Raw genomic sequence first — 15,052 nt, 5'->3', positions numbered from 1 at the left:
AAGCAGCTTATTTGTAATTGCATTTCCTATTATTGGAAAAAAATATAAACCCAAGTTTCCTCATAAAATATCACAAACAAGCACACTATGAAAATAAAGACTTAAGCAACATATTACTGTTCCATTTTAATTTATTGATGTTTAAATACAAAGACTTAAAATAAATATTACAATTTCAAATAAATAAAATAATTTAAGTATATTACATGTGTTATTTAAATAGAACATATTGTATGGTCATGCATTTCTAATGGCGTGTTTTCTTGTGATGAGTTGTGAGTGTCTCCATGTGAAATGTACAAGACTCGATCTCCTTCAGTAATTTTAACATACAACTGTTATCGTTCACGTTCAAGTGTACAGTTTTACACCCAGGAGGCTGAAACAAAAGGTAGACAAATTTAAGTGAAAAAAAATACAGCAGAACACAAGTAAAAAATATAGAGAAGCATGCTCATTGTTAGCATGTCACTGCAAGCCATAAACATTTTTGTTGAGACAGTTATTTTGGCTTAGTGCAATTAGTGCAAAAATTCCAATGTACCTCGTTGTACTTTTGTAGGAGACGGATAAGTTTCTCTAATACAGGTAACTTCCCTTTAACGTGATCAAGAGACTTCTCAGCCAAGCAGAAGAACCTTTGCTGTGAAGAAGAAGGCACAGTGAGCCATGGTATGTAACATCTTAAGAAGTCTGCAAGTTCCAAAGTATGGAAATGAAATGTATCATGTCTGACAGATGTCAAAGATAATAATCCCAATATAATAATTACAAAGTAAGAAAAAATCACATTGATTATGAAAGTTTTCAAACATACCGAACATCCGTCTTGTGATACTGTTGCCACATGTTCTTTTTTCAGTATGGACTAAAAAAAATATGAATATCATTATATTATACAAACAACAAACAACCACATGTAATTTTTAAATCTTCTTACCATATTTGACAACATTACTGCTTCGTCATAAATTTGTCTTGGCAGATCAGGTGGTATTGTTGCTGCATAGACCACTGCTGTCACCATCGTCATCACAATGAAGTTCTTCATGCCTTTGAAAGAGACTGTGAACCAGCACTGTCAAGTTCAGCAGAAAAGTTGATTACAATGTGCACTCTTATTCCTGTTGCTACTTATATTGTCACCATGAGACCACAGTCTAGAGATACGTCAGAGGAGGAAGACACCTAAAATGGAATAGATGATTTGTATCTGTGTTACTATCAAAAGTTCCACTTGTGTGCAGAGACACATCAAATGTTATCTTACTAAGCAGTTACCCCTTAATTCCTTATCAGCAACGCATTCGCCAAAAATTGCTGGTCATTATTTTGTGACATCCTTTTGTATCATTTAAAGGTTTTCCTAATGTGTAATGGTGCCATGATTTCACTTTGAAAAATTGAAATATTCAAATTAACAAGTGTAGATTGTATGACGGTTTTCTAAATTGGGATCCTGTGAAAACTGTGTGTTGCCATAGGGCTTCTTCACATTAGACATGTTGACTTGCAGCATAAAAGCACCAGTGGAAATTATGAAATAAAGCCATTAATGTCCAAAGTTCCATTAATGTATGTTATAGTGAGCCAGCAGGCAACCATTATTAATATAATTAATACTTTTCTAACAGTGTTTGTTCTGTTCTGCCATAGTGACTGTGGTGCGTAGGCACAATGGAAATATTTTGAGTCAAATAATTATTTTATCCCACATCTAAAGAAGAGGAAATTGTGACAGATGATACACATTCCTATGAGCTTCACTGTCATTTTTACTCTGGATGGTAATACCCCAACTTCACTTTAACACAAGCCCATCTTTCAATATTAAAAATAATATTGAATTGTAAAGTTCTTAGAAAGTAAATCAAAAGTTAATTGAAAAATAAATAAAATTAAATTAAAACTTACCTAAACAGGTTAATACTATTAATGGCTGCCATTTCTGCTGTCATTAATGGAAACATATTTGGCCAGTTTTAAATAAAAAAATAAATGTAGGAGTGAGTGTGTTGGTTTCTTTTGTATACCATGTTAGGAGTTTCAGCTGACCTAAAATCACATCACTGTTTGGATTACCTTTGGTAACTTCACACTTTACATTTATAATTGCTGCTGTTTTATATTTTGCTCTAATGCACCACCAACGCTAACTCTTGAGAAGGGCCCCATCTGTAGGTAATATTTAGTAATTTCACAGATTTTGGTGTCTCATATTGGCCACTGAAGAGGGAGGGAAACTCCATATAGTCAGAAGTTAGAAAATTGTAATGTTATACTCAAGAATAATTCATCATGCTTATCACTTATTATTATTAAAGGAAATTCCGCAGATCAGCCAACACCTTGAATCTTTGGACTCCTCTGTTCAGTCGAGCCACAGGAATCTATGGCCATCAATCTATGGCCTTAAATCAACATATAGGACACTTCCGCAAACATCATAGTCTACGGACTACGGCACCCTGTCATACGCTTTCTCTAAATCTATGAAGACACAATGCAACTCCCTTTGATCCTCTCTGTACTTCTCCATAAGCATCCTAAACTAAATACTGCATCTGTTGTTCTCTTGTTCTCACCTCTGCCCTTAGCGTAGCTTCCACTACTCATTCCCACAACTTCCTTTTCGGCTCATCAGCTTTATTCCTCTATAGTTGCAACAGCTCTGCACATCTCCCTTGATCGCACCAGTAAACTTCTCCTCCATTCCTCGGGCATCCTCAAACAAACTAGAACAGAAACTCTACTGCCACCTCTCCTAGACACTTCCATACCTCCACAGGTATGTCATCAGGACCAACTGCCTTTCCACTCTTCATCCTATTCAATGTCCTCCTCACTTCACTCTTACTAATCTTTGCTACTTCCTTCTCCACACCAGTCACCTTTTCTACTCTTCATTCCCTTTCATTTTCCTCATTCATCAATTCTTCAAAGTTATTCTTCCATCTTCCCATCACACTCCTGGCACCTGTCAATACATTTCCATCCTTATCTTTAATCACCCTAACCTGCTGCACATCCTTCCCATCTCTATCTCTTTGTCTGGCCAATCTGTACAAATCCACCTCTCCCTCCTTTGTGTCCAACCTAGCATACAAGTCCTCATATGCTCTTTGTTTGGCCTTTGTCACATCTACCTTCACCTTACGCTGCATCTCCCTGTACTCCTGTCTACTCTCTTCAGTCCTCTCAGTGTCCCACTTCTTTTTATCTAACCTCTTTCCCTGTATACAATCCTGAACGTCCTCGTTCCACCACTAAGTCTCCTTGTCCACTTTCCTGTTTCCTGATGACACACCGAGTCACTCCTACCTGTCTCCCTGATCATATGTCCTCCCCAAAAACTACACAACATTCTTTCTTTTTCAACTTCCACCACTTGTACTGTGCTCTGCCTATAGTCCTCTTCATCTTCCTCACCAACAGTAATTTTACACACCACCATCCTGTGTTGTCTACCTACACTCTCCCTTACCAATACTTTACAGTCACTGATCTCTTTCATATTACGTTTACACAAGATGTCGTCCACCTGAGAGCTTCTACCTCCGCTCTTATATGTCACCCTATGTTCCTTCCTAGTCTGGAAGAACATGTTCACTACAGCCATTTCCATCCTCTTTGCAAAGTCTACCACCATCTGTACTGGAGACCAGATCTGCCCATCACATTCTCTTCACCTCTGTTCCCTTCACCTACATGCCCATCGACCCACTCTCTAGCTTTCCCCGTTGTAGTCCTATTATTAAAAGTCCCTACTGTCAGTCCTACATGCTTGTCTTTCTTCTTCTCTCTCTGCCTACAAACATGACTTCCTCCTCTCCTTCTTCGACCAATTCCCACTGGCAAGCTGTAGGTCGAAAGCACCAGTGGCGGTTGTTGTTAACTGGGGCCCCGACCAATCAGGGATGGAAGTCAAAGTCGGTGTGGAAGTCATGATTTGCATGTTTAATTTGTCATGTGTTGTACGTGGGATGCCCTTCCTGACACAACCCTTTGCATTTATACAAACCGGGGACTGGCTTGTGCCCCCTTGTGGTTGCACTTTTTGTTCCTCTTGTTTGGTCTATTGTATTTCACTTTTTACTTATATTAATGTTTTAAATCGTCTTTAGATTGTCCAAAACTCAGCAGCAAGGCTTTTGACAGGAACCAGTAGAAGATCCTACATCACACCGTTTTTATATTGTCTTCACTGGTTAAAATTCTGGTGCTCACTTATAGAGCTCTTCATGGCCAAGTTCCTTAGTGGATACATCTCTGACCTGTTGACCCCTTATGGCTCATCTAGAGCATTGAGGTCATCAGGTCAAAATCTTCTTGTGGTCCCAAAAACCCATTTTAAAACTTGGTGGCGCTTTTATTTTAGTCAGTGGCTCCCAGACTGTGGAATGCTTTGCGTGTATCTTAGATTGTAGCTGATTCTGCTGATTTTTTAAAAAGCAAATTTGATTAGCTTTTAGCTGACTGGGCTCTTATGGTTGAATCTTTGTTGTGTTTTAATTTAGATTTGAAGTTTAATTGAATTTTTCTTTTTTTTTTACACTATGTAAAGCAATTTGTGATTTTATCTGTGAAAGGTTCTATTTAAAATAAAATACATTTTACTTACTTTATCGCTTATTATTACAAATAAATAGTCTATTGATTCAAACCATTTGATTTGGAACCACTTTAGTATGTGTCTGGGCTCTGCACTTCCCAGAAATAAGGGCTTGTGCAGCGAAACTTTTGTGGGTTAATTTAGATACTTGTAGAAAGATGTAACACAATCCGAGATTTCACTTTGCAAACAAAACTTTTGTTCATTGTCCAAAACATGAAAACAAATTTTTGGAGCAGAGCTTAATTTTCATCGTGTCCCTAAGTTAGGAACAAGTAGTTTACAAAAAGTCGTATGCACAAACTGCATTTACTGAAGCTCTATGTGACACAATTTTGAGGTACTTCAGTCAAGTATTTGCATGAAACTTTATTTTTTACTTTTACTCCATAATTCGGGGGAAATCATGTACCTTAGTTACCTTAGTCCTTGTAGATACAGATTCTTAAAGTTTTACAAACTAATGAATTTTAATTATTACTATGGATTAACCACCTTTCAGTGGATGAATTGCCCTAATATTAGACACCTAACCTCGCAGTTCTTCCACAGGAATGTCAATAAAACTATGGGTTATAACAAGCTGTGAACAAAGTCATAAAAAGAAGCACCCTGTTTAAAGACCATCCAAAGGTCAGGCACATAAAGTCCCTAAAATTCACTGCACCTTTAACAGCTGCAACAATATTGATGTTTTCATCAATTCTGATCATTTTGGCTGGCTATGCTATCACAGCTGATTTGAAATAAAACACTTATTTTGTGCCCACAGTGTAGCCTTTCAGCTTTGATTGACTGGATTAGTTGAAAGTATTTGGAGAAATTATAGCCATTTAATAATCAAAAAACTTGCATTTTTACTTCTGATGCCTTACAGTAAAGGCTGCCTGAAGTCTGGAACCAATAGACATCACCAGATTGCAGGATTTCTTTCCTGTTGATGCTCCGCTAGGCCTAGGCAAGTAGCTGGGTTCTGCTCAGGTGACTGACATGGCCATTGCTGAACATTAAATAGTTTTCCCTTAAAAAAGACAAAACTTGTGTCTCATGTCATTGTCTATATACTAAGCACTGCCCAGTGACATTCAAAGCATAGGACTGAAAGTAAGCTGATAATACAACACTTTAGAATCTAACCTGCTACCTGCTTTGTTACATCATCACTAAATTAAACGTAATACAATAGCTCTACTAACTTTTTACATGTTTTTTTAAAACTCTTTACTCCCAGTATTTATTTATTTTTTTGTCTTTACCCTGGTAGTGTTTCATTTGACCAGCTTTTGTAAACAGGTTATTATGTTATTTTTTTCTCAGCTTTTTCACTCATGTGTAAATTCAGTCCACTCATTAAATTAGAAATTATTATATGAGATATAAAGAAATAAAACCCATTTTATAGAGAAAACAACATTTTTAATAAAATCGAAAAATTTATATGTTTGTGATGCACAACTGTGTTTTTTCGTCTTTCATATTCTGTTAATCATATCACAGCCTTTAAATATGGTAACTTTGTAAAGGGACTTAAAAAATAATAATTTACAAATAGGGCAGCATGGTGGCATACTGAGATGAGAAGTGTCTGAATTTAAAAAATCAACAGGCAAGAGTGACTTATTTAAACTTCTAAGAGGCACTTTGTGTTAATTACCTTTTCTGTCTGACTTAAGGCAGACCTAACTTTGTTTTAAAAATGAGGAATCGCCCAGTTAATAATCTCTCCTTTCATTCAGCCTTTCAAACAGCTGCATGTTTCTGTCTGCAGCCTTTTGTCACACACATGCACAGTTGGAGAAAGCAGAATAGAAACCTGGTTACACATATACATTGCAAAGAAATCAATGTTCTCCAATCCCTTTCCCTGATTTGGAAAACAGCTTTCCCGTTTACATGGCACTTAAGAAATCAGCTTTCCCAAGAAGACTGACTGTAACCTGGTTACATGTAAAGGCACTGTATGGGTAACCAGGTTTCTAATTGGCTTTCTCCAACAGACCATGTGCACAAAAAAGGTTGCAGAAAGGAACATGCAGCTAAATGAATGAAATCATCAACAATGCCCATCCTCAGTCTAAAGTCCAAAACAGAAACTTAACTAATACAAAGGGCCTCCTGATAGTCTAAATAAGCCACTTTCCCACCATATTTTAAAAAATGTAATTCAGACACGTCCTTTTGTGGATCAGTTTTGTGTCTCCCTTTTATCCCTATTCTCTTCCCCTGTGGTGTCACTTTGCTGACACACAGATCTGTCCGTGGTGGAACACGCCTCCCCACAAATTGACATCTACCTACCTATCACTTTGGGTGAACAGTGTTAAAGATTTTAAGGAGGGCCTGGTGGATCAGTGGTAGAGCATTGGGTTAGAATACAGTAAACAGTGGGTTCACATCCCACCCCATCAGGTCCTGCTCCGCCCTCAGCCCCGGATAAAAATGGGAGGGTTGCGGCAGGAAGGGCAACTGGCACCAAAATCAACGTGCGAAACATGTTCCGTTAAGGATGTATACTAAAACAGTTTATCTATTTCACTAAATTTATAAAAATGTGTGGTTAAAAAAACTAAACAACGCGACATTGACGCCATCAACTAATGAATGTGCTGAAATGATAGCCAGGGGGTTTTTCCCTCAAAGAGAAAGTGTTTTCCTCTCCGACCCACACGAACCGGTGATCTCCGGTAAGTCTGGACCACTCAGAGCGGGGAGCGTCTGAAGCGGTCAGCCAATCGGAGAACGCAAAGGATTTGGGCTAGATGCGCCATTTTACTGCGTCCACAGCCATCCGGTAATGGTCCCCTTGCTTTGTCTCCCCTGACTGGAGTTGTTTCAATATTCAGTGGCTTTTCTTGCTTCCATACCATCGAAAGACTGCAAATTGGATGTAACTGTGCGACCTGGACTTAAGGCAAAACGTGTTTCTCTCGGATAAGAGATGTCGACAGTGAAAAGCAGGTAAGAGCCCAGTTTTGTGTGTTTGTTTGGACAGTGAATTTTGCATTGATTACTGTGCTACTACCTTCGCTAGCGGCGAGCCGGGCCGTGACTGTTGTCAGTTAGCAATACAGGCTAGCTGAGTTGTAGCTGTTAGCTGCGCAGCCGGCAGTGTTCAAGTTCATACACACGCACATTGTGATATAATTCGTATACCGGTGCATATACCTGGGGTTTTGTTGAAGTAGTTATTTTTTTGAAATATGCTCCTAAAATTCAACCACTTTTGTGATTTACAGTAAGCTAACATAAGCGCTGCTTAGCTAATTCAGACGCTAACGTTACCGGATAGTGCCAGCGTCTAGCTAGCGCGCTAGTTAGTCCTCCGGTATCGTCACAGGGAGGGAAGGCCTGTGCATGCATTTTCGGTGCATGCCCATGCATTGGAGCCTGTATGCAATGCCGAGACTGCAAGGTTGCCAGGGTAACGTGGGGCAATAAAAACGATGCAGGATGCATTAATGAAATCTGCGAAACTCTGTACTGTTTCCAAGCCTGGACATGGCATCCATGATAGGAGTTTGTGTGTTTTCAAAACAGGACAAGGGTGCGCTGAGGATAAGGAGCTGTAAATGCAGAAGCGCATGCTGCTTGTCAGTCGGCTATTTTTATTAAATGAATGAAGATCTGATAGATTTTAGGCCTGAATGCTGCAGGAAGAACTAAACGATAGCTCAACACAGCTCAACAGATCAAATCAGCACACTATGATGACGCAAAACGGCAAAATAAACAGTGGCGCCTCTGTCTCAGCAGCGGCGTCCTCTAAATAAGTGCCTTTACAATCCCCAAAGTAAAGCACAGTTTAAGCGTGACTGTGGTTTAATAACACAAGACAGAAGTCAGCATAAGCACAGTGACTTTTTTAGGCATAATTTTGTGAATGTATTGTTTTTAAAAGTCTTTAAGTTTTAAATATAAAACAGCTGCCTTAAATGATTAGATTCCTTTCAATTGGATTCATATTTTTTGTCCTTCAATTCAACACTTTAACTTTGAGTTTTGTACCAGGCTGCCTGGAGAAATGAAATTAAGAATTTTAAATTGTATCTTAAAGGTCTAGACATTTTGAAATTACCTACAGTACATAAACAGAAACACTTATGATATGGATATTGAGAAACGGTGAGGTTGTAGTATCAAGTACCGATGAACACTGCATGCTAATTTTTGGTTTTGCAAGGTAAATCCATATTGACATATCATTTATATTTTGGCATTTTGACTTTATTTGATACTTTAAAGACAAAGGGAAACAAGGTCAGAGAGAGGGAGTGATAAGGCATTTAACAAAGGCTAGGCATTGAATCATGAATGTTGTGGATGTCTAGTCTGCACCATGACCATTCAGTCAACATATGCCCAAATATTTCATCTTTAATACAGATAAAACATCCAACATCTTAATCTTTCAGCATATTAATCTGTAAATACATCCTCAAATGTCTCCAGGTAATATGAGTCTGGCCTCTTCTGAATCAAACCTAGACCCAATGGCAGAAAAAGCAGAAGAGGTAAGTATATAGTCAGTGTGTTTGACCTATTTATGTTGTCAGTACTGGAAAAAGAAACTAGTTCATATACACTAGTTTTCTTTGTTTTCATTAAAAAAAATATTCTTGTCAGCCTGGTAGCTCAACAGAAACAATGAAGCCCTCTTCTCGAAACAAGAGGTGAGAATTACTTTTTTTAAATGTGTTCTTTTATTTACATTCATTCTGTTCTCACAAACAGCTTAAGATAATACCGCCTTCTGCTAACACATTTTAGAAAGCCTGCTACTGTAACTAAGCACACTGGACTGAATGAATCTGATGCCTCGGCTGAGAGTGAAAATGAAGGTGCTGCTTCTGACAATCCTTCAGAGCGTATCACAGGCAACACATCTAAAGGTATGAACTACAGAGTTGCTTGTTCATCTTGATTAAGATATTGCTGATGCTTAGTATAAAGCAAATTTTGGGTGATGTTTATACTTTGTTTCAGGCACTTTAGTGATGAGGCCAGCTGGGAATGAAAATAAAGGTGCCATGAAGCTCAGAGTGGATTTTAAACAGAAACACACAGGTGACGTCACTGCAATATTAGGAATGTATTACTCAAAGATAGTGTAAGACTTTCTCAGTGTCAATCATTTTACCCTTTATTTTAATTTAAATTTTTACGTTAACCAGACATGTATAATAATGATTTCATTATTTTTTTTAAATGTGAAGAACAAGCATATAGATGCATTTTTATGCACTGGGAGAGAAATTATTAAAATAAACACTGTGCAGTCAAGATCAGTGGAGCTGGTGAGTGAGAGAACTCTCCAGCCCCTCACCCCCCATCTTCAGGTACTTCAGTGGAAGTACCTGACACGAGAACCTGGCAACAGGTGAAAGTAAAGTTACAACAATATTCTGTAAACTGGTGCCTGTGTATTACTCTTATCTACTCTTTACTAACATTATTGATGGCAACTTTATTGCGATGACTTAATTTAAAATCTCAAGTGTAAGTCGCTTTGGATAAAAGTGTCCGCTAAATGACTAAATGTGTGTTCCTACATTGTGTTGTTCCACCACTGATTTACACACACAGGGCTATTAATGATTGATTGATATTAATATCTTTATTTTTGCTGTTGGTAACGTATGAACGTGATATGAATTTATTTAGACCCACATACTTGCTTGCACAAGAACAGCACAATCATAGTTAGATAAGCTTCCTGGTCCAACACCAAAAAATCTGAGAGTTTACATTGTTTACACTGACAAAACCTGAAAACAAACCAAAGTGTAAACAAACCAAAGTAGGTTTGAGATTGTTGAAGTGTTGCTGGTACTCAACATGACATTGGTGGAACCAATAGATCTGTGGTAATTCTAAATGGTCTACAACATTATTCAGCTAATCTGTTAATTCCAGTACAAATTAAGTGATCCATGTCATGCACGTGAAATCTAAAACAAGACTGACCAACTGGATTACTTTAGGTTATGGTAGATTTCCCTCAAATTTTTAAGCAGTTAAAATGCCTTCAAATAGCCTTCAGATCTTTCTGTTATTGTTAGAAAAATTATGTCAAGGCAAACTCTGTTAATACTATCCTCTACTTTTGTTTGGTATGTTGATGTTCACAAGTGAGAATGCAGTGACTTTGAATATAAGTAAGTTGAATAGGATGAAAACGATTTGAGTGAAAACATTGAAAGTAATTATTATTCACTTCTTACATCCTAATCAAAGATGATGCCCTGCAGAGGAAAGTAAGCTGCACTGCCTGCGGAAAACAAGTAAACCAGTTTCAGCGCAACTCTGTGTATGAGCATCCAGCGCTCAAAGTCCTTATATGCAAGGTAGGGAAGCCAACGTACCAAATTTACATGCTTTTTAAATGTCTAAACTATTAGCCATTACAGTTAAATTGCACTTAGCCATTTTTTTTGTGTTTTCATTGTTAAGTTAATAATGATCAGTATTTCCTCTTCCTGTAGTCATGCTACAAGTATTATACAAGTGATGACATCAGCAGAGACTCTGATGGTATGGATGAGCAGTGCAGGTATGACATTTTTAAAAAGGAGAAGATTGGATGATATTCATATAACTTTGGAAGGCTCACAAGAGGCGACTTGTTTAAAAGCTTTTTAGTGTAAAATAAAAATGATATTTGAAGTATTATTATATTTTTTTGTTTCATACATGTTTAAAACCAGTTTGCTTTGTTGACTTTCTTTGACTTTTCTTTCAGGTGGTGTGCGGAAGGAGGCAAGCTCATCTGTTGTGATTACTGCAACAATGCCTTCTGCAAGAAGTGCATTCTGCGCAACCTGGGGAGGAAGGAACTTTCTGCTATTACTGATGAGAACTCAAAATGGCACTGCTATGTCTGCAGGTCAGAGCCCCTCCAGGACCTAGTCTCCAAATGCCACCGTATCATGGAAAAACAAGAACTTGCGCAACTCAAGCAGCGAAAAACAGACAAAACAGAAGAACGTGAAAGCAAGAGACACAAGAACAAAACGGTTAAAGAGCACAAAGCAGTTGTGAATGGAAAAGAACACATTGAAGGCTCAGGAACCATGACGTTTTCCTACAAAAAACTGCATGTACCCAAAGAACTTATAAAGAAAGCGAAAAAGCTTGTTGAAACTACAACTGGTCTAAACAACACGTTCATCCAATTTATCCAGCAGGCAGCTGAGGATCAGGGAGATAAATCTATCAGGTATCGGCATTTAAAGGCATTTAAGGCTGTGCTTGCTGATTTGAAAAAAGCCCACAGTGCATTGGAGGCGGCTTTAGAGCCTGAGTTCAGAAACATGGAGTTGCAGAATGGCAATGAAGGGCAGCATATGGTAAGAAAGACCACTGATGTTGTGGCCCCTGTAGAAAATGATCATGTAAATAATGTGGGGAATGCAGTTGATAAGGCGGATGTACCTGAGGAGATGGACAAGGAACAACAGAATGAGCATGAGATAGATAGTGATCAGGGTTCAAATGACACTAAAATGAAAGACAGCCATACAGACACTAATGTAACCAAAAAGCCACAAACTGAAGTCTGTGATGAGCTTGTGCCAGTTGGTGAAATGTCCCTAGATCACGACATTATGTCTGTGCCTCCTTCGGTTCCTGAAGAGCTTTTTCAGATGGTGGAGAGTCTTGCAGATTCCACCTTGCTCTCACAAACTGACAGCAGTTTGCTCCCAGACATTGATTCAAAGTCAATTAAAAGTTCAACAGATGCTCGGCTCTCTAAACCCAAGGTGAAGAACCTCATAGTTAAACTGACCCCTGTGCCAGTTGTAACAACATGTGGCTCGAGGTCCTCCAGGTCCGGAAACAGGGAAAAGGATGGAGAGTTACAGAAAAATTGTAAAGAAGAACGTAAGGAGGAGACAGATGCATCTGCTGAAACAGTAGATTTTACAGCCAGCTCGCCACCCAGCCGTCGCTCTAGTAGAGTGAAGACCACACCCTTGAGGAAACAAACTGATAGTAAGGACAAGATGGAAACATCTGAGTCAGAGTCTGAGGAAGATGGTCAGAGCAAGGCCAAATCCTCCAAGAAAATCAGTAACACTAAAAAAAAGGATGGGAAGCAGACCAACACTTCAGAGAAAACAACAGAGGATTCTGACTCGGATGAAGTTCCTCACGTACTGCTAGAGAAAGCTGCAGAGGGCCCTAGCACAGATGAGGAAGAGGGAAGCATGAGTGCTAAAAAGCTTTTATTCAAACTAAACACGTCCACAAAGGATACAGACAAAGTATCTAAACGTAAAAGAAAGTCTGAAACTTCTGATTCAGACTTGGAAAACAAAAGTAAAAAGGTGTCTAAGAAGAAGAAACATAATGACGCAGACTCCTCCAGCTCTGACTCTGATCAGGAGAAGGAAAAAAAGAGTAAAGTTGGCACAGTAAAGAGAAGATCTAGCCGTGTGAAGAAACAGGATGAATCAAAAGAAAAAGACGAAAATCCACCTGAGAGGAAGGTGAAAGAGCACAAACGCTCCTACCAAAAGAAGAGCAAGGGGAGGAGCTCCAAAGCAGCCACCAAGTTGGAGTCATCCTCCAGTGAGGATGAGGATGAGAACGAGGAACAGCAGGTTGAAGATGGCTCTGGAGAGGACACTGATGAGCAAAAGATAACACCTATTGTGGAGGATAACATTTTGGGAGGCAGTGGACCCTTCCATCAGTCGTCAGGTAATTTGCTCATGTCTTTGGTGATGTTCAGCTGTCTAGGAAAACTTCAGCGTTGTAGGGACAATGTTGACTAGCTTAGCATAAATTTTGTAAATAGGAAAATAGTTGCTGTTTACAGAAAACAAATTCTGGTACCACCATTTCTATAGCATGCACATGTACCTGTTCTACCTAGTTTGTTTATTGTGTACCAAAATGTAACTAGAAAACAGTCACTTCCTTGAATCTTGCCAGTTCCTGCTAGCAGGATATGTGCTATTTTGATGTGCAGGAGATGAAGTGGATGATAAAGAGGAAGGCTCTCAGGCTTGTGAAGAAGGCGATGATGATGATCCTGAAAACAGGTACTTAAATAACAGCAAATTACATTGATAGGCTTTACTGGGTTTGCTGAGTTTTACATCCCTATTTTGAATAGTCCGCAAGTAAAGTAACAGAAACTAAGGATTTAAATGGTTAATTGTCTAACAGACATTTTAAGCCAGTATTTTAGCTGGAATTCGATTGTACATTTGAAGCACTGTCTGCTGGTGTGGCTGCGCTGCCCTATTTTAATTTAGTTTAACCCAATGAGACTCTATTTTGCGAAATAGTGCTCTCAGTAATGTCTTATTTCAGCTGGCCTCTCTAGTCACAATTTTCAAGGACTAGTTGATATGACAAGACTGTAAAAATCTTTCAGTAGTTAGAGATAGTAATGGCAGGAATAGAACACGTTTTTCTTTTAGAAAGAAAATTGGAGACTCTCAAGTACAACAAGAAGCTTTATCTGTAATTAATGTGAACTTTGTGTTTTCTCTTTTATTAATTCTCTGAAGGATTGCAAAGAAAATGCTTCTTGCCCAAATAAAATCCAACTATTCTTCGGGAGCAGAGAGCTCCTCTGACAATGATGCAGCAGACAGTGACAAAAAGTCATCCAAGAAAGTTAAAAAAGAGGATGAAGATGAAGAACAGCAAGGTAGCATTTACTCGCTACCAGTAGCCAGCTGTTTTCAGATAAGTCTCTTGTATTGTGTAACGTCTCTAAACATTTATTTCTCTCCTTTTTAAGATGATGATTCTGAAGACTCTGGTTCTGATGTAGAAGTGAAGAAGCGTGGCAGACGCCACACATTGCTTCGTCATAAACTCTCACTGAGTGAGGGTGAATCAGGGGAGGAGAAGGCTTCTAGCAAAGGGAAGACCAAGGGGGGCAAAAAGAAGCCAGGGCGAAAAGGTTATTTTAAATTTTTTTTTACATATTTTGTCTTTGTGTCATGTCTAACGATATGGGTGTAAATCTTAGGAGCTTTGTGAGATAATCAAATCTGACTTGATTTGTCTTTTAGTCGACAGTGATGACTCTGCAGACTCAGACTTTGACAAGTTGGAGTCCAGTGCAGAGTCTGGGATAAGCGAGGAGCTTAGTGAATCAGACAATGAGGGGAAGCGTCGAAGGACCAGGTGAAAGCTCAGACTGCAGTCAGTCAGTGGTGTTAATTTTACTGCCACTAGATCTAGATTGATATGCTGCTCTTTCTTAGACAAACTCCACTTTGTTTCTGTAGAGCTGCAAAAAAGAAGGATGAGGAGAAACAGAGAAGCTACAAGCAAAAGAAGAAGCGACGCAGGATCAAAGTTCAAGATTCCTCTTCCAGCAATGAGAAGGTGTTTAAAATGCAGTGCAACTGGTAGTAGTCCTCTGCTATCCTAAATTTCTCATTTCAAGTTAGTGGAGATGGAGTCACATAACAT

At 38.7% G+C, this 15,052-nt stretch overlaps 1 protein-coding gene and 1 long non-coding RNA gene across 3 annotated transcripts in view; one reads left to right on the top strand and one right to left on the bottom strand.

Moving 5' to 3' along the window:
* Positions 1–127: 127 nt before the first annotated feature.
* Positions 128–1,094, bottom strand: LOC137134245 (uncharacterized). Its single transcript, XR_010915412.1, has 4 exons — positions 941–1,094; positions 818–868; positions 545–643; positions 128–379 (listed from the first exon to the last, which is right to left on the bottom strand). It is a non-coding gene; the product is annotated as an uncharacterized lncRNA (long non-coding RNA).
* Positions 1,095–7,131: 6,037 nt separating this feature from the next.
* The window catches only part of atrx (ATRX chromatin remodeler), a 29,291-nt gene continuing 21,370 nt past the window's right edge, over positions 7,132–15,052 (top strand). Inside the window, exons 1-13 of one of the 2 annotated variants that reach the window (XM_067518214.1) lie at positions 7,132–7,570; positions 9,062–9,123; positions 9,236–9,282; positions 9,380–9,501; positions 9,596–9,676; positions 10,847–10,956; positions 11,095–11,162; positions 11,352–13,315; positions 13,587–13,659; positions 14,134–14,276; positions 14,370–14,534; positions 14,647–14,761; positions 14,866–14,965. In XM_067518214.1, coding sequence (XP_067374315.1) covers positions 9,067–9,123; positions 9,236–9,282; positions 9,380–9,501; positions 9,596–9,676; positions 10,847–10,956; positions 11,095–11,162; positions 11,352–13,315; positions 13,587–13,659; positions 14,134–14,276; positions 14,370–14,534; positions 14,647–14,761; positions 14,866–14,965 — 3,045 coding nt within the window. In that variant the 5' untranslated portion in view covers positions 7,132–7,570; positions 9,062–9,066. The remainder of the gene's footprint in view (positions 7,571–9,061; positions 9,124–9,235; positions 9,283–9,379; positions 9,502–9,595; positions 9,677–10,846; positions 10,957–11,094; positions 11,163–11,351; positions 13,316–13,586; positions 13,660–14,133; positions 14,277–14,369; positions 14,535–14,646; positions 14,762–14,865; positions 14,966–15,052) is intronic. The other variant, XM_067518213.1, reaches the window with a different exon arrangement.

This window comes from Channa argus, chromosome 10 (genome assembly GCF_033026475.1).
Source record: "Channa argus isolate prfri chromosome 10, Channa argus male v1.0, whole genome shotgun sequence".
NCBI lineage: Eukaryota > Metazoa > Chordata > Actinopteri > Anabantiformes > Channidae > Channa > Channa argus.
Note: the sequence above shows the minus strand (reverse complement) of the source record. Positions and strands in the feature narration are given on the sequence as shown.